Source organism: Drosophila miranda, chromosome 2 (assembly GCF_003369915.1).
Source record: "Drosophila miranda strain MSH22 chromosome 2, D.miranda_PacBio2.1, whole genome shotgun sequence".
NCBI classification, from domain to species: Eukaryota; Metazoa; Arthropoda; class Insecta; order Diptera; family Drosophilidae; genus Drosophila; species Drosophila miranda.
Genome location: NC_046675.1, coordinates 5,126,100 through 5,148,277, shown reverse-complemented (window position 1 = coordinate 5,148,277; position 22,178 = coordinate 5,126,100). Strand labels below are relative to the sequence as shown.

Below are 22,178 nucleotides of genomic sequence, written 5' to 3'. Positions count from 1 at the left end.
GTTTGGATGGCTGTCAGGCTTCTGTTGCTGTTTGGATTGTGCTCTTCTATCATTGCGGCATACCTTGGCCTGGCCAGCCTTCTTGGAATGTATGGGTGCGTTGCGATCTCACAGGCAAGTAAATTTGTGTGCTGTATTAACCGAGTGTAGTAGTTCCTGCAGAGTCTGTTATAAACTTCTTCCACAGTTGCTACTTGGAGATCCGCATGCAGTGCGTTGTTGCTCACATACCAGGGAGCATTTGTCATTGCTCTGAGAGCTTTGTTTTGGATCGTCTGGAGCTTTGCCATTTGCATGTTTGAAGTCAGTGGCCCCCAGACTGGCATGGCATACTGCCATATTGGGGCAATCAGCTGCTTATAGAGGAGGACCTTTGGAGGTAGTGGGAGTTTGCTGTTTCTGCCGATGATCCAGTCGAGCTTTTTGATCCGGGCCCTTGTTTTAGTGACAACAGCCGCTACGTGCTTATTGAAATTGAGCTTCGTATCCATCTGTATTTCTAGGTATGGCATGACGGGTTTTTTGGCCAGGTGTTGCCCGGCTAACCTTGGAGCTGGAGTGTGTAGCTGCACAGGTGAGAGAGTGTGTAGAACATGAGCAGTTTTTGCAAGACTGATGGTTATTCCCCATTTCTTAGACCATGATAATGCATCAGCCAGGAGCCGCTTCACATTTTCGTTGGCTTGTTTTGGACTTGGGGCAGATACGAGGTATACTGCGTCATCAGCGTACGTTGCTAGCATTTGGGTTTAGTTTGCGTGTCTTGGTGGCTGCGGCATGTCGGCAGTGTAAAGATTGTAGAGTACTGGGCCAAGTACGCTTCCTTGCGGCACTCCAGCGGTTATGTGCTTTAAGCTTGAGGTGATGTTGTTGCAGCAGACGACTTTGAAGCTTCTGTCTGAGAGATAGCTGGTGAGTAGAATGTATAGATTGTCAGGTATTACCGTTTTAACTTTGCAGAGAAGACCCTGATGCCAGACTCTATCAAAGGCCTCCTGGATATCCATGTACACAGCACTGCAATGCCGCTGCGCTTCGTAGGATCTGAGGATGAATTGTGTGACTCGTCCGATTTGCTGTTCCGCTGAGTGCTGACTTCTGAAGCCAAATTGATGGTTTGGAATAGCCATGGCAAAGCTTTCTTCTTCAAAAAGTCGTTTGAGAATGAGGCGTTCAAGGATTTTGGAGAAGCCTGTAAGCAGGCTGATGGGTCTGTAGGACTCAAGCCTATCACTCGGCTTTCCTGGCTTCCTTAACATAGAGATTTTTGCGCATTTCCAGGACTTTGGGAAGAGGCCGAACTGCAGAGCCGAGTTGCATATCAACAGCAGATACTCGATGGCGGATGTTGGAAGAGATTTAATGACGCGATTGTCGATACTGTCGAAACCGGGTGCCTTTTTCGTCTTGAGCTTCTTAATTTCCGATTTGAGTTCCTGGATGGTCACAGGTCTGATTATTTGAGCAGCTTCATCTGGACCGTTATCTTGTAATAATGCGTTAATTTCTTCTCTGTCTTCTAGGTCTGCCGTGATCTTTGGCGTGAAACGTGCTTCCAGGTGCTGCGCAAAGGCCTCAGCTTTTTCCTCCGTAGTTTTGCACCAAGGATCAGCAGGAGCTTGCTGCCCTTCCGCAACGTGCCTTCTGACTGGCAGATTTGGGATGGGCTGTCTCTTGATTGCGTTGGTAAGCCGCCACAGTTTCTGCATGCTGTACCTATCAGTTGGGTCGATGTCGTGTAGCAGTCTGTTCATTTGTTTGTCTTTTTGCAGCTTGATCCGTTTACGTATTCTGTTAGTCAGCTGATTGATAGTGCGTGCAATGAGGGGGTTGGAGCACCTATCTTTTTGGTTGATTTTGCAGAGAATTCTTTTGATCTTGATCGCTTTCAGCGTTTGCGAGTCAAGATGAAAGCTTTGCGGTCCGTACACTGTGTGCTGGTTACTTGAGGTTTGCGAAGCCAATTCAGCTGCAATGTAAATGTTCTTTTCAAGGATAGCCACTGCATCATCTATGTCGTCGCCGTTGTGAAGTTCAGTCTCCAGATGGAGTCAGTCCAGTCTAAAAACGCAGGATCGTAGAAGATGACAATATCTTCTAGAGTGCGAAATCTCAACCCGATCGTATAATTATTATAGGCTGAATCAAGAAAACAATTTCATTCTTTCTCGCTCTGTCTCTCTCTAACACACAGGTTTCATGGTCGGTTTTGCCAATTGCAAAATATGAGTTCAAGTATCTCAGAACCTATAAGAGCCAGAGCAACCAAATTTGTTATCCACACTCCTGTGATATCGGACCTTGACCGTTTCGTGTCCAAATTTCGCCACACCCCCTTCCGCCCCCGAAAAGGACGGAAATCTGGGGCATCCACAAATCTCAGAGACTATTAAGGCTAGAGTAACCAAATTTGGTATCCGCAGTTCTGTTAGATCTCACTATAAGACGTATATCTCAGAATTTCGCCCCACCCCCTTCCGCCCCCACAAAAGACGAAAATCTGTTGCATCCACAATATTGCACATTCGAGAAAACTAGAAACGCAGAATCATAGATAATGACCATATCTATCAGATTGCTGAATCTGGATCAGATCAGATCATTTTTATAGCCAATAGGAACAAATCGATTTGCAGTGGCTACGCAGCGCCCGACGTCACGCTCAGACTGATTTTCTGTCTCTCTCGCACGCACTCTTTGTCGTGTCGTTTAATATTAGCGGCGTCTGCCGGAGGAGAGCCATACTGACTTAGTATCGGGTATAACCGTAGAGTTGCGGTGTCCGCAGCAACTCACAACGTTCCCCCTCGTTTTAATATAAATCTAAATTTTTTTTGCACTTACCCTTGCACAATCACTTTTCTCGTACTCCAATTGCCGGCGAACTCGCTTCGCTCACTTACGCAGATTTGAGTAAAATATTGGACGAAGACGAAGATATACTTTTTTTCTTAGACCCGTACTGTATGCTCATTTACACAAAAGTCTGACGATAATAATGACGAAAGTCCGATCACAAAATATTGTTAACTTTGACATTTAGTCCCCAGGCACTCTAGATCAAGAAAAAACACTAGGGGGAACGTTCTGAGTTGCCGATTGCGCATTTTTTGCCTTTTTTTTAAGACCAAATGCAGGAAAAATTTGTGAATTGTGGAAAGCGAGAATTCTGGATTTTTATACCAGATACTCTGTTCGTCTGCCCGTCAGTTCGTCCATATAAGCGCCTAGTGCTCAGAGACTATAAGAGCTAGAGCAACGACATTTTGTATCCAGACTTCTATAATGTGTCACTGTTACAAGTTTATTTCAAAACTTCGCCCCGCCTCCTTCCGCCCACACAAAAGGCGAAAACCTGTGGCGTATACAATTTCGACGGTACGAGAAAACTAAAAACGCAGGATCGTAGAAGATGACAATATCTTCTAGAGTGCGAAATCTCAACCAGATCGTATAATTATTATAGGCTGAATCAAGAAAAAAATTTCATTCTTTCTCGCTCTGTCTCTCTCTAACACACAGGTTTCATGGTCGGTTTTGCCAATTGCAAAATATGAGTTCAAGTATCTCAGAACCTATAAGAGCTAGAGTATCCACACTCCTGTGATATCGGACCTTGACCGTTTTGTGTCAAAATTTCGCCACACCCCCTTACGCCCCCGCAAAGGACGAAAATCTGGGGCATCCACAAATCTCAGAGACTATTAAGGCTAGAGTAACCAACTTTGGTATCCGCACTTCTGTTAGATCTCACTACAAAACGTATATCTCAGAATTTCGCCCCACTCCCCTCCGCCCCCACAAGGACGAAAATCTGTTGCATCCACAATATTGAGGATACGAGAAAACTAAAAACGCAGAATCATAGATAATGACCATATCTATCAGACTGCTGAATCTGGATCAGATCAGATCAGATCATTTTTATAGCCAATAGGAACAAATCAATTTGCAGTGGCTACGCAGCGCCCGACGTCACGCTCAGACTGATTTTCTGTCTCTCTCGCACGCACTCTTTGTCGTGTCGTTTAATATTAGCGGCGTCTGCCGGAGGAGAGCCATACTGACTTAGTATCGGGTATAACCGTAGAGTTGCGGTGTCCGCAGCAAATCACAACGTTCCCCTCGTTTTTATCTAGAAACAAAAGTCTTTCGACCCAAGCCAAATAAAATCAAAGAATTTATGACAGCTGATTGGTCCGGAGCGTCTTAGTCATCTCCTAAGGCAGAACTAGCCACAAGAACATGATGTGATACACTGCCAAGGGGTATTCTATTTTTCTTTATATATTATTATTATGGTATTATATATATAAATGCAATAGTTAATAGTATTTCTATTATTGATTTTCAAATACACCAGCCAAAATTCTATCTGCAGCTCAATTTCCTAAACAGCAGATTTCTAAGACCCTTTTGTTGGTTGTCGAGCGATAAGGGTGTAGGAATTTCGGGGTGTCAAATTTTGTTCAAATTGTTAATTTGATTTAGGACTTTGATGCGGCTCGTTTATTTTGCATATTTTCTTACACATGTATATACATATATGCCAAATTATGTTGATGAGACAGCTGGCGGGGGAACACGGAATGCGCATTGCACTTGGGGCGGCCGCGACCGTCAACAAAAGTGGCAACAAATGAAGCATGGGTCAGGAGGCACTTTCAGTTTTGGCCAACAACAGACAAAAGACAACGACTAATCGGACGAGCAGGTTCTATGAATAGAACACCAACAAAATCAGCTGCGCGCTGAAAATCACATTCGTGGGGCAACGCGTCGCCAAAAACCTGCCAAACAGAGTCAAGAGTGCAGTCGACGTCAAAGTCAACGTCACATGCAATACCAAAAACACAACACAAAGCATAAGGCGAAACAAATATTGAACAAATTATGTATTGAAGATGTTATACAGTCGCGGCCGTTTGCATAGGTTCGGGCGATAAACCCAAGGTTAATATTGAGTTTAGAAAGAGTTCAAGGAAAAAGGTATAGGATCTGTTGGATTGTACCTTCTAACAAATAGGGTAGTAAATACAGAGATACATTTTCTTTAATAGTTTTTGAAAGATCCTTCATCTTAGTACCTATGTATGTACATATATTCGTAGCCCTTACGACACATACAATACAAATACAACAATACAAGTTAATATATTCATATATCATATTATTCCATATTCCTAACCCTCATCCCCTGAACCTATATTCATAGCCCCTGCTGTATGATTCTTCTGAGTGAATAATAATAAAGAAATTGAGCAAAAAAAGCTGCGCGCGTTTGGCTGCATTAAAACTTTGAGCAAGGAGGCGCAGCAACTCAGTCGAGTTGAAAATTTGTCGCGACCAGCAGTACACGTTACAACGTCTCGGTGACGACGCCACAGCCCCAGCCCAAGATAACAAAACAGAACGGAACAGAACAGAATCCAACCGAGTGGAGCCGAGGCGACCTGAACGCCAACCCAAACGCGCGCAGCTCGGGCAAATTATTTTCGAAAAGGAAAATTCTGAAATTTGTTTACGAAACTCAGAAAAACTCATTAGAGAATTGCTCTCTCACTGAGCGTGTGTGTGGTGTGTGTTTTGTTTGTGAAAAACGTGCTCGACCTGCCAGGCATTGTGTAATTAGTGGGCAATCAAGAGATCATCAGTATTAGCCATCATTCTTCGAAGTATTACAACTTGAAATCATTCAACAAACAATCAACCGTCAGCATGGCGTCCCGAAAAGTGAGTTTGGTTCGGTCCCCCTTCCCCCATTTCTTCTGCATTTCCCCCACACAGATTTCCATTCGGGGGTATACCTATTCGTATGAGCCAAAATGGAGGACATGTGGCTTTCATTACCTTTTCATAAAAACACAAAATATTTGTCAATTTATTTTTAGTCGTGGCGTAGAGACGCAGCAGCCAATTTTGGCTCAGCTGTGCCTGCGGTGTGTAAATGTTGTGTGTAATTTTAGTCCCAAATAAATTCAAATTAATTAAAATGGAAGTGAAAATTTATTTAGCATTTCATTGAGTGCTGATTCACGCCATGCCCCGCGACAACTAGCCAGCCAGCCAGCGATGCAAGTGGCGCCACACGTTCAATAGTCGGCGCAGTTGCAGTCGCAGCAGCGGCTACCGCATTTGGTCCGGTCCGAGTTGAACGTATATATATTTCTATATTAGGGCATACCCACACTACACACAATAGGGGAATGGGTGACCGTGTTTGGGGGACCCCAAAGTCGCACTCCCTTGTGGAATGCCGTGAAGGATGAGCTTCCAAAAAATCAGATTACGTAGTCCCCAAGCACAGATCTGCCATCGATCAGCGAGCCGGTTGTGCTACTCGATTTTTGACTCATTTGGCTAAAATTAACAATTTCTAACCATATTGAGAAGGTCGTTTGCTGTCAGCCCCATTTGCTTCGCTCATTCACTTGTCTTCGTTCCACTCGTCGCAGTGCATTTGTGTCTGCCTTTCGTTTTTGCATTTGATCAGGCGGATCGCCTCGTTGCCGGGGGAGCGCGGAACCCCATGGGAATCCAAAAGGCATTGCCAAAAGCAATCCGCAAATATGCCAAATATTTACCAGAATTATTTGTTCCTCCTTGGGACTTGGGTGTGTTTTTATGAATCATGTTCTTTGATCGGACTTAGTATATTTCTTATGATATACAAAGCGTCTGTGTGTTTTTTGATAAGGGTCAATGACAGGACGTTTGAGGGATTGGTTCAAGTATTACTAATAGAACGAACGCTTATTTACAAATGAAGGAGAAGCTAAGAAAACCGGTTTTAAGAAGTGATATGTTTGACTAAGATCTATTTTTATTCACAAAGAAAAACAAAACATTTAATTTATTAAATTGATAATCTCTATAAAAGGTTTATAAAATGAATACGTTGTGGCTTAAAAATGTATTTACAAATTTATTAGTACCAAGTAGGTACTACTTGCTTACTGGTAATATCAAAATGAGCACATGGGAATTAACTTTTCCATTTTCTCCTCAAATTTCGAGGAAACCCCAAACTCTACGACGAAGCTTCTTCAAATTTTGACAGAAATCAATTGATAGAACCGTTTGACAGAAGCAGAGAAGGGGCGGGGAATTCAAAAAGTCGGGCACTTCATAAATTGTAAAATAAATCATTGCAGCAATTTAGAAAAACAACCTTTGTTGGTTTGAGTAATCTCTTAATACGGGTATTACAAAATTTCTCGTTTATTACTACAAACATTATTAAAAATTTTGAAAATTCAATGAGTCATAATTAATAACGGAAATTCATTGGCTCATTCAAAGGCTTAAACAATGCATACTTTGCGGCTCACAGCTTAAACTTAAGACAGCAGAAATATACTTCTTAATAATTAATAAAAATACTACAAAATACTGAAAATACCGCGATAAGCAAATACCTTACGCTCTCACACTGAGCTTGAATTTTTTGTTGTGAAAAAAAACCTGTTTATGTACGAACTTTCTCCACTCCACAGAACGGTAAACCGTATATATGTATAATTCATAATTATATATAATTCATCGATGCTCTACGGCCCTGGTATCTATCGTTCTTACGTTAAAAGAAAGAGCGCTGCCAGCTCGTGAATTTTCACCTAAAAGCAAAACGAAAACAAAATACGAAAGATACGAAGTGGAGAGCAAAGAGGAGAGCAGAAGCAGCAGCAGCAACAACAACAAAACCGGCTACACAATGTACAACGGAGAGATAGAGAGACGCGAAAATGCCGGTGCGCGAGAAACTCCGTCGGCGATCGTCGCGTCAAAAGCATTTTCGACGCGCAACAGTAACGACGCTGACGACGGTCCCGTCCCAGTCCCAATATCCGTTCACGCGAATTATACAAACGGTGGTCAGACGGCGGCTACACAGGCGACCATATTCCTCAGCCACAGCAACAATAGCCATCATCTCAACAATAGAAAAAACCCGCCAAATTTCCAGACAAACGCGTGTGTCAACGGCAACGGCAGCAACAACCATACAGAGCAGAACGCATCGCAATTTGTGCCAAATTTTAGCAATTTAAATTTTTACGCCCAACAGCCAACGTCAGCACAGAGCAACAACAACAACTACGACGTTTGCCATCAACAGGTGTGTGTATCGTGTGTCCCCCTCTTCACTGCCTGTAAAATGTTGCGTGTGTGTGTGTGTCCCTATGTCCTGCGTGTGATCTTCTTCCCCAGTTTCCCAACAGTGAATCAAATAAATTATGTTTTAAAAAGGATATTAAATTCCACCGAAATGTGAAATCCTTTAGTTTGGTACAGAAGTGAATTTTTGAACTGGGGTTTTTAATTATTTAATTAATAAACAAAAAGAGACTAAGAATCATTGCGTGGCTGAACTTTCTCGCTGTGTGTGTTCTCTTCCCCACCCCCACAGTAACCCTGACTGGTTGGGGAGCTCCGGAGAACAGTTTGACGACAGTGGAGCGCCTGCAGACCCTCAACCTGACGATCATCGATCACGAGGAGTGCCGCAAGGCCTGGGACTATCACGAGGGCATCGACATCGGACACATCTGCACCCTAACAAGCGCAGGAGAGTGGGCCTGCTCCGGCGACTCCGGCAGTCCAATCATGTGGGAGGGCAAGCTGGTGGGTCTGGTAAACTGGGGACGACCCTGCGGTGTTGGTCTGCCCGACATGTAAGTGGCTCAATTTTCCATTCTTTTTACCAACTCCAAAGATTTTGATTTTTTTTTTAGATGCGTATTATACTTTATTGCTCATTGCGAGTAAGTATACTTATGTTAGTGTTAATAAAGTCTTCAATTTTATAATTGAAATGGTTAATTATAAAGAAAAACTTCTCTAGACAGTGTTAGTAGTGGAGTGCACATATAGCTAGAGCTCCTCTCGTATGGCTGGCCGGAAACAAAAACTGATATACTTGTAGTAAACTTATGTAACGTGTCAAGGACTTTCGGCGGGGAAAGACCCATGTTCATTTCTTGTGGGCAGATACGGGCGGCGTTCCGTAGAACTTGAGCTTCTTTATGGTCCCCTTGAAGGGAGTTGCATATATTGATAACAAGTCCTTGTTGCTGCTGGGCACTCGCTTGACAACGGTTGCTGGCGCACGGGGTGAGTCTATGACAACATACTGCTCCCAAAATGTCACTGGTAGCTCGAGCAATGCTTTCATCACATCCTTTTGCGTAAAGCCCTCTGTGTAGATGGCATGTTGATCGGGATCCGCCGATGAATACCCCACAATGATGGGTCCAAAGATAACAGAGATTTTGTCGATCGGCATCAGTACCACAGGGCATTGAGCAATGCGCTGAAAATGCAGAATGAGGAAGGCCAGCGTATCCCGATTGGCTTGCGGCATCTGCTTTACAGACTTGTACAGCATCTCTTGGGACATTGAAGTGTCTGGATTTTGCACAGCGTTGGCAAAATCTTTCCACTGGCCGGTGGGGATGAGTGGCTCGACGAGAGACCTCAGGAAATCCTTCACACAACAGCAAAGCACATAGATATCCGTGTTGCCTAAATGTGGGGTGGATTTGCCTCGCAAGAACTGCTCTTTGAGGGCTTTGTACTCCCGCTCCGACGAGGACACGCGATAAAGGCCCACTTCGGTGAGGCCGCGCGCCTCAATCTCATTCACACAGTGCACAATCGGTGCTGGAATCATGGGCGCAATCGACGGGGCAAAGTCACTGAGGTAGCCGGTCATTGTCTTTGACGTTGGTGTTCCCGATTGGGGCACACAGCTGACTGTGAGCAGATACCGGCAATCAATATGACAGCGCACTGGGCAGTCCCGACAACGCAAGCCAACAGCGCCGAACCGAATGCGCTTCGGGCACTGCACACAATTGTCACCGCGCAAGAACGTCTTCTGGCTGAAGGTGTGATTCCTCATCAATGGACGGTGCTGACCGGGTGTCCCCGATTCGGCTAGCACATGCGGAGCCATGGCATTCAGCGGATTTAGTGGTGGAGCTGTGGCCTCTTTAAAGGCGGAGCGTCGAGGCGTCGATACCAAGCCATCGGCAATCCTCTCAGGGGCTCCATTCACTGGCAACGACTCAATGGTTGACTCTGCACGGATCACTCCCTGCCCATCCTGGGGTATGGTGACCTTGGTGGTAGCACAAAAGCGCTCAGCGCCCTGACCCACATTCACTGTATGCTCTTCTACGCCAATGCCAGCACCCGAGCGCCGCATCTTACTCGTGGTTGGCTTGTGCGTCGACATGCTGCCATTCAATCCGGTACTTATCCGCGATCTCCTGTTGCCCACACTGGGGATCGGGTTCTTGGGTAACGAAGGTCGATGCTCGCGCCAGGACTTGGACCTGCGCACGTCTAGGATGTCGTCTTCCGAATGTGCGATGGACATGTCCGACAGCATCGAGCCTGTGGAGTTGATATCTCCATAGGATTTGTCCTCCCTGACAGCGTTCAGGGACTTGCGCTTCCGGGATGACGGCAATGTGGTAAGAAAGGCCAGCTTATCGCGCGTCTCGTTGTTTAGATTGCGCTCGTGCCGCAACAGATCTGCCACAGCCATTATCTTGCTTTCCATGGAGTCTCTTTCATGCTCGGCCTGGCGGCGAGCCTTGATCTCCATATCGATGATGCGTCGGGCGTAAAACAGCTTGCCTACCAGATCACCCATCTTGGTAAGCGACTTATTCAGCTCATTTTGTATCCTCGCGGTTTCCGCCGCATACCCTGCGCACTTTTCATGGTACTGCTCGAACATACGCAGGAACCGTAGAAACTCCTCCTCAGCGGTCCCGTCGGTCAGCACTTCCATGCAACGCCGCAGATCATCAAACGCAGCCAAGGTCGAAAACGTCATTTTCAGTGTATTCCTTTTAACCGTAGATAGAAATCTCTGTACTGAGTGAGTAGCACACGCACTGATTTATACAATTTTCATACAAATTTGTATTCGTATCTGTATTTTTTTTTACAATAAGTGCCAGGCACGCTGCAAGGGACGCTATAATTTTTTCCAAGTGCCGTTGTTTTCGAATGTTTTTGTACTCTCAAATTTTTCTTTTCCAGGTATGCCAACACGGTTTACTATCCGGATTGCATCCGTAGGACTCCCACGGGATGCAAGAATCGGGTTAACTAGAATAAAGACAAATACATAAAATCGTGTTAGAAATGTGAAATATACATATTTATTGATAGAAATTTTGATAAAATTACTTCTGGGAAGGGAAAACCAAAAGGTAAAGGCTATTCGCTGGTCATACCTGGTTTTAGACGGGGCAATCAATGCTTTTATAGATCTGTTTGTACGCAAAATGCTATCAAGACATAAGATATAATCGTTTTGCGATTGTAGATTAAGCTCTGGCGAGGGCTGAGGAATTTCAAAGAGGAAATAAATATTGCACAATAAGATGTTGAGATAATTCGTAGACTGATCGAAATCCAATGTTTTGGGTAAATTGTATGGGATGGGATAATAACGATGAAGCTTTGATATCTTTATCTTTATAATTTTGAATCTTATGAATTTTTGGGTACTCGATTGGAATCAGATAATAATTAATTAAAAGTGAGTATTTTTCGAATGGTCAATACAATTTAGAGCATTATGCGGAAACTTTAGAGTGATCTAATACTAGATTATACTCTCTTTATACTTTCTTCATAAAGCTGTTGTACTGCTTCCCTGGACATAGGGGCTTGCTGGCCCTGGCCCTGAGCCAATGTCCAAGCAATGGCCGGTTCCGAGCTATTGACTATCCATTGACGCTGGTGACATTGATAGCCCTGTCACAAAATCATAATCAGAGTGCCGTCTGTATCACTTTATGATACTCGTATCTGGTTTATGGTATAGATACAACTTGGAGGAACATCGAATCCGATTTACGATAAAACTCTTACGATATATCCAAGATTTCCGTTCTGTCGAGTATAAAAGCAAAATCACGACACATGGATACGCTTAATAGGCACGTACAAATTCAACGAATCATTCACTATGCTGGTTCGCCTGGCATATGCGACGACGATCCTCCTGATCCTGCTCAGTGGATCAACCAGAGCCATTCGAGTGGCGCCGCTGAGCGCCAAGCAGCAGGAAAGGTTATCCCAGGGGGCCAGAGCGTTCGAAGGTCGCGTCATAGATGGCACGGATGCGGAGCTGGGTCTGGCCAAGTACCAGATCTCAGTGCAGGGAAGCTATTACTACGATCACATGTGCGGTGGAGCGATCCTCAACGAGCGGTGGGTCGTGACGGCGGCCCACTGTGTTTACGGATATAATCCCAGCTACCTGCGGGTGGCCACCGGCACTGTTCGCTGGGCCGAGCCCGATGCTAGGTACTTTGTGGAGGAGTACTGGGTGCACTGCAACTACAACGTACCTAACTACGCCAACGACATTGCCCTGATCAAGCTGAACGACTCGATTGTGTTTAACGAGGTCACACAGCCCATAGCCTTGCCCAAGGAGCCGCTGGCCAATGGCACAGAACTCCTGCTCACTGGATGGGGCTCTACCGAACTGTGGGGTGACTCCCCTGATGTGCTGCAGAAGGCCTCCCTCACGTACGTCGATTATCCCACTTGCCAGAAGTTACTGGACAACGATCCCCTGAACGGTTATTGCCACGTGTGCACGCTGACGTCGGGCGGACAGGGCGCCTGCCACGGCGACTCCGGAGGTCCGCTGACAGCCAACGGACAGCTGTACGTCGTGGTCAGCTGGGGCTATCCCTGTGCCACTCACCGCCGGACAATGCGTGAAGGGTTATCCGGCAGACAGGCTCCAAGTGGCCACCGGGAGCATTCGCTATACGCTGCCAGGAGCTATATACTATCCGGAGTCCATTTACCTGCACTGCAACTACGACCTACAACTACGACTACGAACCCAGCCTGTGGCTCTGCCCACTGCAGCCTTTCCCCAGGGCACAGCGGAGCTCCTCTTCACTGGCTGGGGGTCACAGTCGGTGGCTGGTAGTCTTTCCGTTCAGCTGCAGCGTGTCCAGAAGCAGCACATCACCAGCCAGGTCTGCTCGACCCTGCTCGCCGCCTACGAGGATGTGGAGCTGGGCGCCTGCCATGTGTGTGGTTTTCGTCAGGCGAACATTGGCGCCTGTCACGGCGACTCGGGCGGACCTCTGGTCTACGAAGGAACCTTGGTGGGGATTCTCAACTTCTTTGTGCCGTGCGCCCAAGGGGTGCCCGATCTTTTCATGAATGTAATGTACTACAGAGACTGGATCCGGCAGACCATGAGTGGAAATGGAAAGTGTTCCCAGGTCCATAAGCAGCAAATTGGCTAAATAAATGAATGAATATGTATTTGAAAACCATTCGATGTGAATTTTTCTTGGATGTAATGGACAAAGTTGGCTCATGGCCAGACGCCAAGGGAGACAGGCAGACAGGCAGGCATTCAGACGGACTGCGACTGAGTCATCCTCCCGCTACTGATTTATGTCCGAGTCGGAGGAAATGTCTACTGGCTGCACGTGTGAGGCTGCGGCTACTCTAATTAGAATCAGGTAGAGAGGTAGAGCCCAGACAGTCATGCTCTTGTAGGAAAACGCTCGGTGGACGCTGTCAAAAGATGCTGATAGAAATCGCTCACGGGATCTCGCGTAGCGAGTGGCGGGCGCATGGAAATTCTGAAAATATTTCTTTCCGCGCTCACCATTCAGCAACAACAGAGAAGGGGAAAAACACTCACTCATTCAGTTGTGTATCAGTTGTATCTTGGCATTTTCGAAAAGATTTTCAGTTGCTGCATTGACTTGGACGTGTGCGGGTCTCAAGTTCTATTCTCCTTGGAATACGCGGCGTATACGCAGTGTCCATATAGTGTACTACTCATATGTAGGCGCGTGTGTCGTACTTTTTATATATATATATCGTACATTTTCTATATGTAGATATATTCTGAAATTGAGCAACAGATATTTCGCAATTTCTACCAAGTCAATGGAAAATTGGTGGAAAAACAAGTGAAAATGTTAAAGTATGTGAAAGAATGTCTCCAATAAAGGCAATTGATCGATGAAATATCTATAGCCGAGATATATACCGAAGAAATGTGATGTATAATACCCGCAAGAGATCCAAAGTGTACATATACATACTCGCTTTTGATATATGTATAAATATAATAGATTCCGGACAAGCGAAGCCAAAATATTTCATGTCTGGCTGCTTATGAGAGTATTTCTGTGTGAAATATGGCGTACATTTCTGTGAGATATTTTCGTGATGGGTGCCCACAGTACGTTGAAAGCCAGCCTCTCCCTGGACCCGCGTGGAGTGGCGTTAATTGTTTTGGCTGTGAGACCCGTAAAATGCATTTGTCTGCCGATAGCCAGATGTTTACCTGGCTTCTGGTCTTATTTTAGCATCGGTCGCACGCTCTGCCGCACCTGAGAAATTCGGAGGGTGAAGCGTATTCTTTCGATTTGTTTTATTCTGTTTTAAACACTGGGAACGTCTTCAATAGAAGAAGTATAATTTTTTTCCATCGCGAGGAATTTTACCGCAGGGTCCTCCAAAGCCGCCGCAAGGGTTGGACGGGGGTAAAGCTGCTGGGGCTAACGTTGTAGCGTCATCTGCCCAGCGATAAGTCGTGGAATAGGTACCGCTAGGGGTACCGGTACCGGTAGAGGTACTGATAGTGGACATGGCAATGGAGCATCCAGCCATGGCACACAGCAGCAACAGGACTGTAAAGAACTTCATCTTTCTATCTCTCGGTTGAAACTGATATTTCAATAGCGAAATTTCGCGCATTTTTACTTTCCACCTTGAAAAAGAATTATCAAATAATGACGCAAATGCTTGATTAAGTTTGCAAAGTAAATCTGTTAACTAAGAAACAGTTGGGCAAATATTTAATATTGGTATTAAATAAATTTGTCAAAATTTGGCTAGAAAACACATGTTTGAGGCGCTCTATCTACTTTGTGGGCTAACTGGGGGGCAGAGAAACAGAAGGTAATACGAGCAAAAAAATTGACTTCGATTGAACTTTTCATCTAGAAATACTGGGGATACTTATAATGTATACCGTTTAAATTAGAGCACAAACAGACAAGACAGTTGGGCATTACGAGATCGATTTGGGATCGGAATTAGGAACGATCAGAATCGCTTACTAAATTCTAATTTAATATCAAGTTGTACAGGGGTATATTCAATTTGTGGTGACAGTGGATGAGTGTAACATCCAGAAGGAAGCGTTACCGACCCCATAAAGAATATACATTCTTGATCAGCATTAATAGCCGGGGCGATATAGCCATGGCCGTGTGTCCGTCTGTCCGTCCTAGAGACTATACGAGTTGACGCAGTATGTATCCATACTCCTGTGATATCACAGTATTTCAAAATTTCGCCCGGGCCCTTTCCGCACCCACAAAGGACGAAAATCTCGGCATCCATAATTTTAGAGATTCGAGAAAACGCAGAACTATAGCGAATGACCATATCTGCCAGACTGACGAATCTGGATCAGATCTGATTATGTTTATAGCCAGAATGCAGATACCCAATGACGTCCACACGCTTACTTATTTTCTGTCTCCCTCTCATCTCACTGTTCTTCGTGCCATGTTTCGCACTCATTTCCTCTGGCGGATGGGAGCTATACTGAGTTTCGGGTATAAATGCAGAGTCCCGCTCGTTTCAAATATATTCAATGTACTATATATATGTATTAAGTACTGCATTTATTTTGGCTAAAGTTGAATTTCGAAGATATATAATATCTTTGCTTTGGAGCTGATGGACTCCCTGTTCCACTCCCTGTAGTACGGGGTTGGGTATATACATACATACATATGAAAGATCGTGTTCCACTCCCTGTATTGGGAAGTCCTGGTCCCAGTCCCTGTAGTATGGGTATACGTTGGACTTGTTTCAGTCCCTACTCCACTTCCTGAAATACAGCAACTGGTACTGTGGTAGTACCTAGGCCTAGTACCCGATACCGCACCCGAACTCGGATTTTGTATAAAATTATGTACTTGTACATATGGATATACATATGTATAAGAATAACCGAAAATTTAAGTATCCCGACTGAATCTGAATCTCTTTATTTATCATTATCCCCGTCGCATTTTAAACAACAATCGGCAATCGGAACCATTGATGGGCTTACAGCAACGAAAAGAATCAACCAACAGACAAGTTTTAGTCAGAGAAACAGAAACTTTTTACACTTCCTGCTTAATATTTATTAATAAAAGAAGTATAGTTTTTGGGCATTGCGTACAATCTTGCCACAAGGTCCTCCAATTTGATTTCCTCCGCATGGTCCTGGGGTTACAGCGGCTGGCGCTGCAGCGGTTGCATAGGACTGTTCTGTAGTTGTTGAACTTGTTCCCGTAGCAAAGGAGTATCCAGCCATGGCACAAATAAGCAAAAGGACGTTAAAGAACTTCATTTTTCTATCTTTCGGTTGAAACTGATATTTTGTTAGAGAAATTTTTTGATTTTATACTTTTATGTTCTCTTTGAAAGCCAAATATTGGAACAATTGCTTGTAACCGTTTTGCGTGGATTGACAAATATTTATCTCTGTACTCTGTTATCTAATTGTTGTATAAGTGTGCCATGGAAAACTTTGAATATTTCTTTTGCTTAACATTTTTATGGTGAAAGATTTTTAAGTTTCCGCTGATTTGTTGCTAATAGAAATCCATTTATTTTCGGGCGTACAATATTTTAGCAGCAGATACATAAAAAAGCAGAAGATAAAGGGTAAAATCGTACACACGTGATATTATTTGGCGGCAATGGGGCGTATGCGGAACATCAACATTTTAAAGACCGAAACAGCTGTTGGCATGATCAGTTATACATATAGAAATAATATTTGTCTAAAACAACACACGTGTGGCCACACACGAAACGCTAAGTGGAATTTTGGTCATCAAATCATTTAAATTTTTGCAGAATATATAGCTAAGATTAGTACAGAGTTTCCCCACCCCATATCTTATCCTAGCACCTAGCAAGTGCATACCCGGATACGTTTATCCATTTTGATATCGTTTAGTATCGATTGTTTGTTATTTTAAGCTTTTGAGGGCAATCATTCTTTTGCCAAATTCCAGCATTCAAATCACGTAATCAAAATCAAATTTATGATATTTTTAACGTGCGTTGTGCCGTTTTTTTTATACCCGATACTCAAAATGAGTATTGGGGTATATTAGATTTGTGGTAAAAGTGGATGTGTGTAACGTCCAGAAGGAATCGTTTCCGACCCCATAAAGTATATATATTCTTGATCAGCATCAATAGCCGAGTCGATTGAGCCATGTCTGTCTGTCTGTCCGTCCGTCCGTCCGTCCGTCCGTCCGTCCGTCTGTCTGTCCGTCCCCTTCAGCGCCTAGTGCTCAAAGACTATAAGAGCTAGAGCAACGATGTTTTGGATCCAGACTTCTGTGATATGTCACTGCTACAAAAATATTTCAAAACTTCGCCCCGCCCACTTCCGCCCCCACAAAGGACGAAAATCTGTGGCATCCACAATTTTAAAGATATGAGAAAACCAAAAACGTAGAATTGTAGAGAATTGGATCGTATTATTATTATAGCCAGCATCAAGAAAACAATTTCATTTTTTCTCGCCCTGTCTCTCTCTAACACACATTAACATCTCTAAACATTAGCGCCTAGATCTCAGAGACTATAAAAGCTAGAGCAACCAAATTTGGTATCCACACTCCTAATATATCGGACCGAGACGAGTTTGTTTCAAAATTTCGCCACACCCCCTTCCGCCCCCGCAAAGGACGAAAATCTGGGGATATTCAAAAATCTCAGAGACTATAGAGGCTAGAGTAACCAAATTTGGTATCTGCACTCCTGTTCGATCTTACTATAAAACGTGTACCTCAAAATTTCGCCCCCCCCCCTTCCGCCCACACAAAGGACGAAAATCTGTTGCATCCACAATATTGCACATTCGAGAAAACTAAAAACGCAGAATCATAGATAATGATCATATCTATCAGATTGCTGAATCTGGATTAGATCAGATCATTTTTATAGCCAAAAGGAACAAATCAATTTGCAGTGGCTACGCAGCGCCCGACGTCACGCTCAGACTGATTTTCTGTCTCTCTCGCACGCACTCTTTGTCGTGTCGTTTAATATTAGCGGCGTCTGCCGGAGGAGAGCCATACTGACTTAGTATCGGGTATAACCGTAGAGTTGCGGTGTCCGCAGCAACTCACAACGTTCCCCCTCGTTTTAATATAAATCTAAATTTTTTTTGCACTTACCCTTGCACAATCACTTTTCTCGTACTCTAATTGCCGGCGAACTCGCTTCGCTCACTTACGCAGATTTGAGTAAAATATTGGACGAAGACGAAGTAATACTTTTTTTCTTAGACCCGTACTGTATGCTCATTTACACAAAAGTCTGACGATAATAATGACGAAAGTCCGATCACAAAATATTGTTAACTTTGACATTTAATCCCCAGGCACTCTAGATCAAGAAAAAAAACTAGGGGGAACGTTCTGAGTTGCCGATTGCGCATTTTTTGCCTTTTTTTTAAGACCAAATGCAGGAAAAATTTGTGAATTGTGGAAAGCGAGAATTCTGGATTTTTATACCAGATACTCTGTTCGTCTGCCCGTCAGTTCGTCCCTATAAGCGCCTAGTGCTCAGAGACTATAAGAGCTGGAGCAACGACATTTTGTATCCAGACTTCTATAATGTGTCACTGTTACAAGTCTATTTCAAAACTTCGCCCCGCCTCCTTCCGCCCACACAAAAGGCGAAAACCTGTGGCGTATACAATTTCGACGGTACGAGAAAACTAAAAACGCAGGATCGTAGAAGATGACTATATCTTCTAGAGTGCGAAATCTCAACCAGATCGTATAATTATTATAGGCTGAATCAAGAAAAAAATTTCATTCTTTCTCGCTCTGTCTCTCTCTAACACACAGGTTTCATGGTCGGTTTTGCCAATTGCAAAATATGAGTTCAAGTATCTCAGAACCTATAAGAGCTAGAGTATCCACACTCCTGTGATATCGGACCTTGACCGTTTTGTGTCAAAATTTCGCCACACCCCCTTACGCCCCCGCAAAGGACGAAAATCTGGGGCATCCACAAATCTCAGAGACTATTAAGGCTAGAGTAACCAACTTTGGTATCCGCACTTCTGTTAGATCTCACTACAAAACGTATATCTCAGAATTTCGCCCCACTCCCCTCCGCCCCCACAAGGACGAAAATCTGTTGCATCCACAATATTGAGGATACGAGAAAACTAAAAACGCAGAATCATAGATAATGACCATATCTATCAGACTGCTGAATCTGGATCAGATCAGATCATTTTTATAGCCAATAGGAACAAATCAATTTGCAGTGGCTACGCAGCGCCCGACGTCACGCTCAGACTGATTTTCTGTCTCTCTCGCACGCACTCTTTGTCGTGTCGTTTAATATTAGCGGCGTCTGCCGGAGGAGAGCCATACTGACTTAGTATCGGGTATAACCGTAGAGTTGCGGTGTCCGCAGCAAATCACAACGTTCCCCCTCGTTTTTATCTAGAAACAAAAGTCTTTCGACCCAAGCCAAATAAAATCAAAGAATTTATGACAGCTGATTGGTCCGGAGCGTCTTAGTCATCTCCTAAGGCAGAACTAGCCACAAGAACATGATGTGATACACTGCCAAGGGGTATTCTATTTTTCTTTATATATTATTATTATGGTATTATATATATAAATGCAATAGTTAATAGTATTTCTATTATTGATTTTCAAATACACCAGCCAAAATTCTATCTGCAGCTCAATTTCCTAAACAGCAGATTTCTAAGACCCTTTTGTTGGTTGTCGAGCGATAAGGGTATAGGAATTTCGGGGTGTCAAATTTTGTTCAAATTGTTAATTTGATTTAGGACTTTGATGCGGTTCGTTTATTTTGCATATTTTCTTACACATGTATATACATATATGCCAAATTATGTTGATGAGTCAGCTGGCGGGGGAACACGGAATGCGCATTGCACTTGGGGCGGCCGCGACCGTCAACAAAAGTGGCAACAAATGAAGCATGGGTCAGGAGGCACTTTCAGTTTTGGCCAACAACAGACAAAAGACAACGACTAATCGGACGAGCAGGTTCTATGAATAGAACACCAACAAAATCAGCTGCGCGCTGAAAATCACATTCGTGGGGCAACGCGTCGCCAAAAACCTGCCAAACAGAGTCAAGAGTGCAGTCGACGTCAAAGTCAACGTCACATGCAATACCAAAAACACAACACAAAGCATAAGGCGAAACAAATATTGAACAAATTATGTATTGAAGATGTTATACAGTCGCGGCCGTTTGCATAGGTTCGGGCGATAAACCCAAGGTTAATATTGAGTTTAGAAAGAGTTCAAGGAAAAAGGTATAGGATCTGTTGGATTGTACCTTCTAACAAATAGGGTAGTAAATACAGAGATACATTTTCTTCAATAGTTTTTGAAAGATCCTTCATCTTAGTACCTATGTATGTACATATATTCGTAGCCCTTACGACACATACAATACAAATACAACAATACAAGTTAATATATTCATATATCATATTATTCCATATTCCTAACCCTCATCCCCTGAACCTATATTCATAGCCCCTGCTGTATGATTCTTCTGAGTGAATAATAATAAAGAAATTGAGCAAAAAAAGCTGCGCGCGTTTGGCTGCATTAAAACTTTGAGCAAGGAGGCGCAGCAACTCAGTCGAGTTGAAAATTTGTCGCGACCAGCAGTACACGTTACAACGTCTCGGTGACGACGCCACAGCCCCAGACCAAGATAACACAACAGAACGGAACAGAACAGAATCCAACCGAGTGGAGCCGAGGCGACCTGAACGCCAACCCAAACGCGCGCAGCTCGGGCAAATTATTTTCGAAAAGGAAAATTCTGAAATTTGTTTACGAAACTCAGAAAAACTCATTAGAGAATTGCTCTCTCACTGTGCGTGTGTGTGGTGTGTGTTTTGTTTGTGAAAAACGTGCTCGACCTGCCAGGCATTGTGTAATTAGTGGGCAATCAAGAGATCATCAGTATTAGCCATCATTCTTCGAAGTATTACAACTTGAGATCATTCAACAAACAATCAACCGTCAGCATGGCGTCCCGAAAAGTGAGTTTGGTTCGGTCCCCCTTCCCCCATTTCTTCTGCATTTATCCCACACAGATTTCCATTCGGGGGTATACCTATTCGTATGAGCCAAAATGGAGGACATGTGGCTTTCATTACCTTTTCATAAAAACACAAAATATTTGTCAATTTATTTTTAGTCGTGGCGTAGAGACGCAGCAGCCAATTTTGGCTCAGCTGTGCCTGCGGTGTGTAAATGTTGTGTGTAATTTTAGTCCCAAATAAATTCAAATTAATTAAAATGGAAGTGAAAATTTATTTAGCATTTCATTGGGTGCTGATTCACGCCATGCCCCCGCGACAACTAGCCAGCCAGCCAGCGATGCAAGTGGCGCCACACGTTCAATAGTCGGCGCAGTTGCAGTCGCAGCAGCGGCTACCGCATTTGGTCCGGTCCGAGTTGAACGTATATATATTTCTATATTAGGGCATACCCACACTACACACAATAGGGGAATGGGTGACCGTGTTTGGGGGACCCCAAAGTCGCACTCCCTTGTGGAATGCCGTGAAGGATGAGCTTCCAAAAAATCAGATTACGTAGTCCCCAAGCACAGATCTGCCATCGATCAGCGAGCCGGTTGTGCTACTCGATTTTTGACTCATTTGGCTAAAATTAACAATTTCTAACCATATTGAGAAGGTCGTTTGCTGTCAGCCCCATTTGCTTCGCTCATTCACTTGTCTTCGTTCCACCCGTCGCAGTGCATTTGTGTCTGCCTTTCGTTTTTGCATTTGATCAGGCGGATCGCCTCGTTGCCGGGGGAGCGCGGAACCCCATGGGAATCCAAAAGGCATTGCCAAAAGCAATCCGCAAATATGCCAAATATTTACCAGAATTATTTGTTCCTCCTTGGGACTTGGGTGTGTTTTTATGAATCATGTTCTTTGATCGGACTTAGTATATTTCTTATGATATACAAAGCGTCTGTGTGTTTTTTGATAAGGGTCAATGACAGGACGTTTGAGGGATTGGTTCAAGTGTTAATAA

At 43.9% G+C, this 22,178-nt stretch overlaps 5 protein-coding genes across 12 annotated transcripts in view; 3 read left to right on the top strand and 2 right to left on the bottom strand.

The window, feature by feature from the left end:
• The first annotated feature begins 3 nt into the window (after positions 1-3).
• LOC108154870 (chymotrypsin-2-like) lies at positions 4-11,193 on the top strand. 6 transcript variants are annotated; one of them, XM_033388539.1, is made up of 11 exons: positions 4-95; positions 188-379; positions 504-574; positions 638-912; positions 961-1,210; positions 1,282-1,450; positions 1,524-1,686; positions 7,497-7,500; positions 8,411-8,675; positions 8,736-8,765; positions 11,059-11,193. In XM_033388539.1, the coding sequence occupies exons 5-11, from the start codon at positions 1,129-1,131 to the stop codon at positions 11,129-11,131; spliced, it is 786 nt and encodes a 261-aa protein (XP_033244430.1). In that variant the 5' UTR covers positions 4-95; positions 188-379; positions 504-574; positions 638-912; positions 961-1,128; the 3' UTR covers positions 11,132-11,193. The 6 variants fall into 6 exon arrangements, 5 of the variants coding, with proteins under 5 accessions (XP_033244430.1, XP_033244431.1, XP_033244432.1 ...); XM_033388540.1 differs by lacking the exon at positions 8,736-8,765; XR_004471814.1 differs by lacking the exons at positions 1,524-1,686; positions 7,497-7,500; positions 8,411-8,675; positions 8,736-8,765; positions 11,059-11,193 and having other exon boundaries at positions 961-1,194; positions 1,282-1,374.
• Positions 8,737-10,890, bottom strand: LOC117186993 (rac GTPase-activating protein 1-like). Its single transcript, XM_033388530.1, has one exon. It carries the CDS (start codon positions 10,847-10,849, stop codon positions 8,975-8,977), a length of 1,875 nt encoding a protein of 624 aa, XP_033244421.1. The 5' UTR covers positions 10,850-10,890; the 3' UTR covers positions 8,737-8,974.
• A 533-nt stretch (positions 11,194-11,726) lies between the features above and the next one.
• On the top strand, positions 11,727-13,319 carry LOC117186997 (chymotrypsin-2-like). The gene is made up of 3 exons (XM_033388534.1): positions 11,727-12,459; positions 12,554-12,564; positions 12,916-13,319. Exons 1-3 carry the CDS (start codon positions 11,996-11,998, stop codon positions 13,302-13,304), a joined length of 864 nt encoding a protein of 287 aa, XP_033244425.1. The 5' UTR covers positions 11,727-11,995; the 3' UTR covers positions 13,305-13,319.
• Positions 13,320-16,180: 2,861 nt separating this feature from the next.
• On the bottom strand, positions 16,181-16,477 carry LOC108154876. The gene has a single exon (XM_017285315.2). It carries the CDS (start codon positions 16,433-16,435, stop codon positions 16,229-16,231), a length of 207 nt encoding a protein of 68 aa, XP_017140804.1. The 5' UTR covers positions 16,436-16,477; the 3' UTR covers positions 16,181-16,228.
• Positions 16,478-20,976: 4,499 nt separating this feature from the next.
• The window catches only part of LOC108154867 (filamin-A), a 34,915-nt gene continuing 33,713 nt past the window's right edge, over positions 20,977-22,178 (top strand). For 2 of the 3 annotated variants that reach the window (XM_017285303.1, XM_017285299.1), the window contains exon 1: positions 21,155-21,169. In XM_017285303.1, coding sequence (XP_017140792.1) covers positions 21,155-21,169 — 15 coding nt within the window. Of the gene's footprint in view, positions 21,170-22,178 lie in introns of all 3 variants that reach the window. The other variant, XM_017285298.2, reaches the window with a different exon arrangement.

Coding starts and splice junctions, on each gene's coding strand:
- LOC108154870 (XM_033388539.1), top strand. CDS start 1,129: ATGGCAAAGCTTTCTTCTTCAAAAAGTCGTTTGAGAATGAGGCGTTCA. Junction 1,211..1,281: donor GCCTGTAAGCAGGCTGATGG/GTCTGTAGGACT, acceptor GCGCATTTCCAG/GACTTTGGGAAGAGGCCGAA. Junction 8,676..8,735: donor GGTGTTGGTCTGCCCGACAT/GTAAGTGGCTCA, acceptor TTTTTTTTTTAG/ATGCGTATTATACTTTATTG.
- LOC117186993 (XM_033388530.1), bottom strand. CDS start 10,849: ATGACGTTTTCGACCTTGGCTGCGTTTGATGATCTGCGGCGTTGCATG.
- LOC117186997 (XM_033388534.1), top strand. CDS start 11,996: ATGCTGGTTCGCCTGGCATATGCGACGACGATCCTCCTGATCCTGCTC.
- LOC108154876 (XM_017285315.2), bottom strand. CDS start 16,435: ATGAAGTTCTTTAACGTCCTTTTGCTTATTTGTGCCATGGCTGGATAC.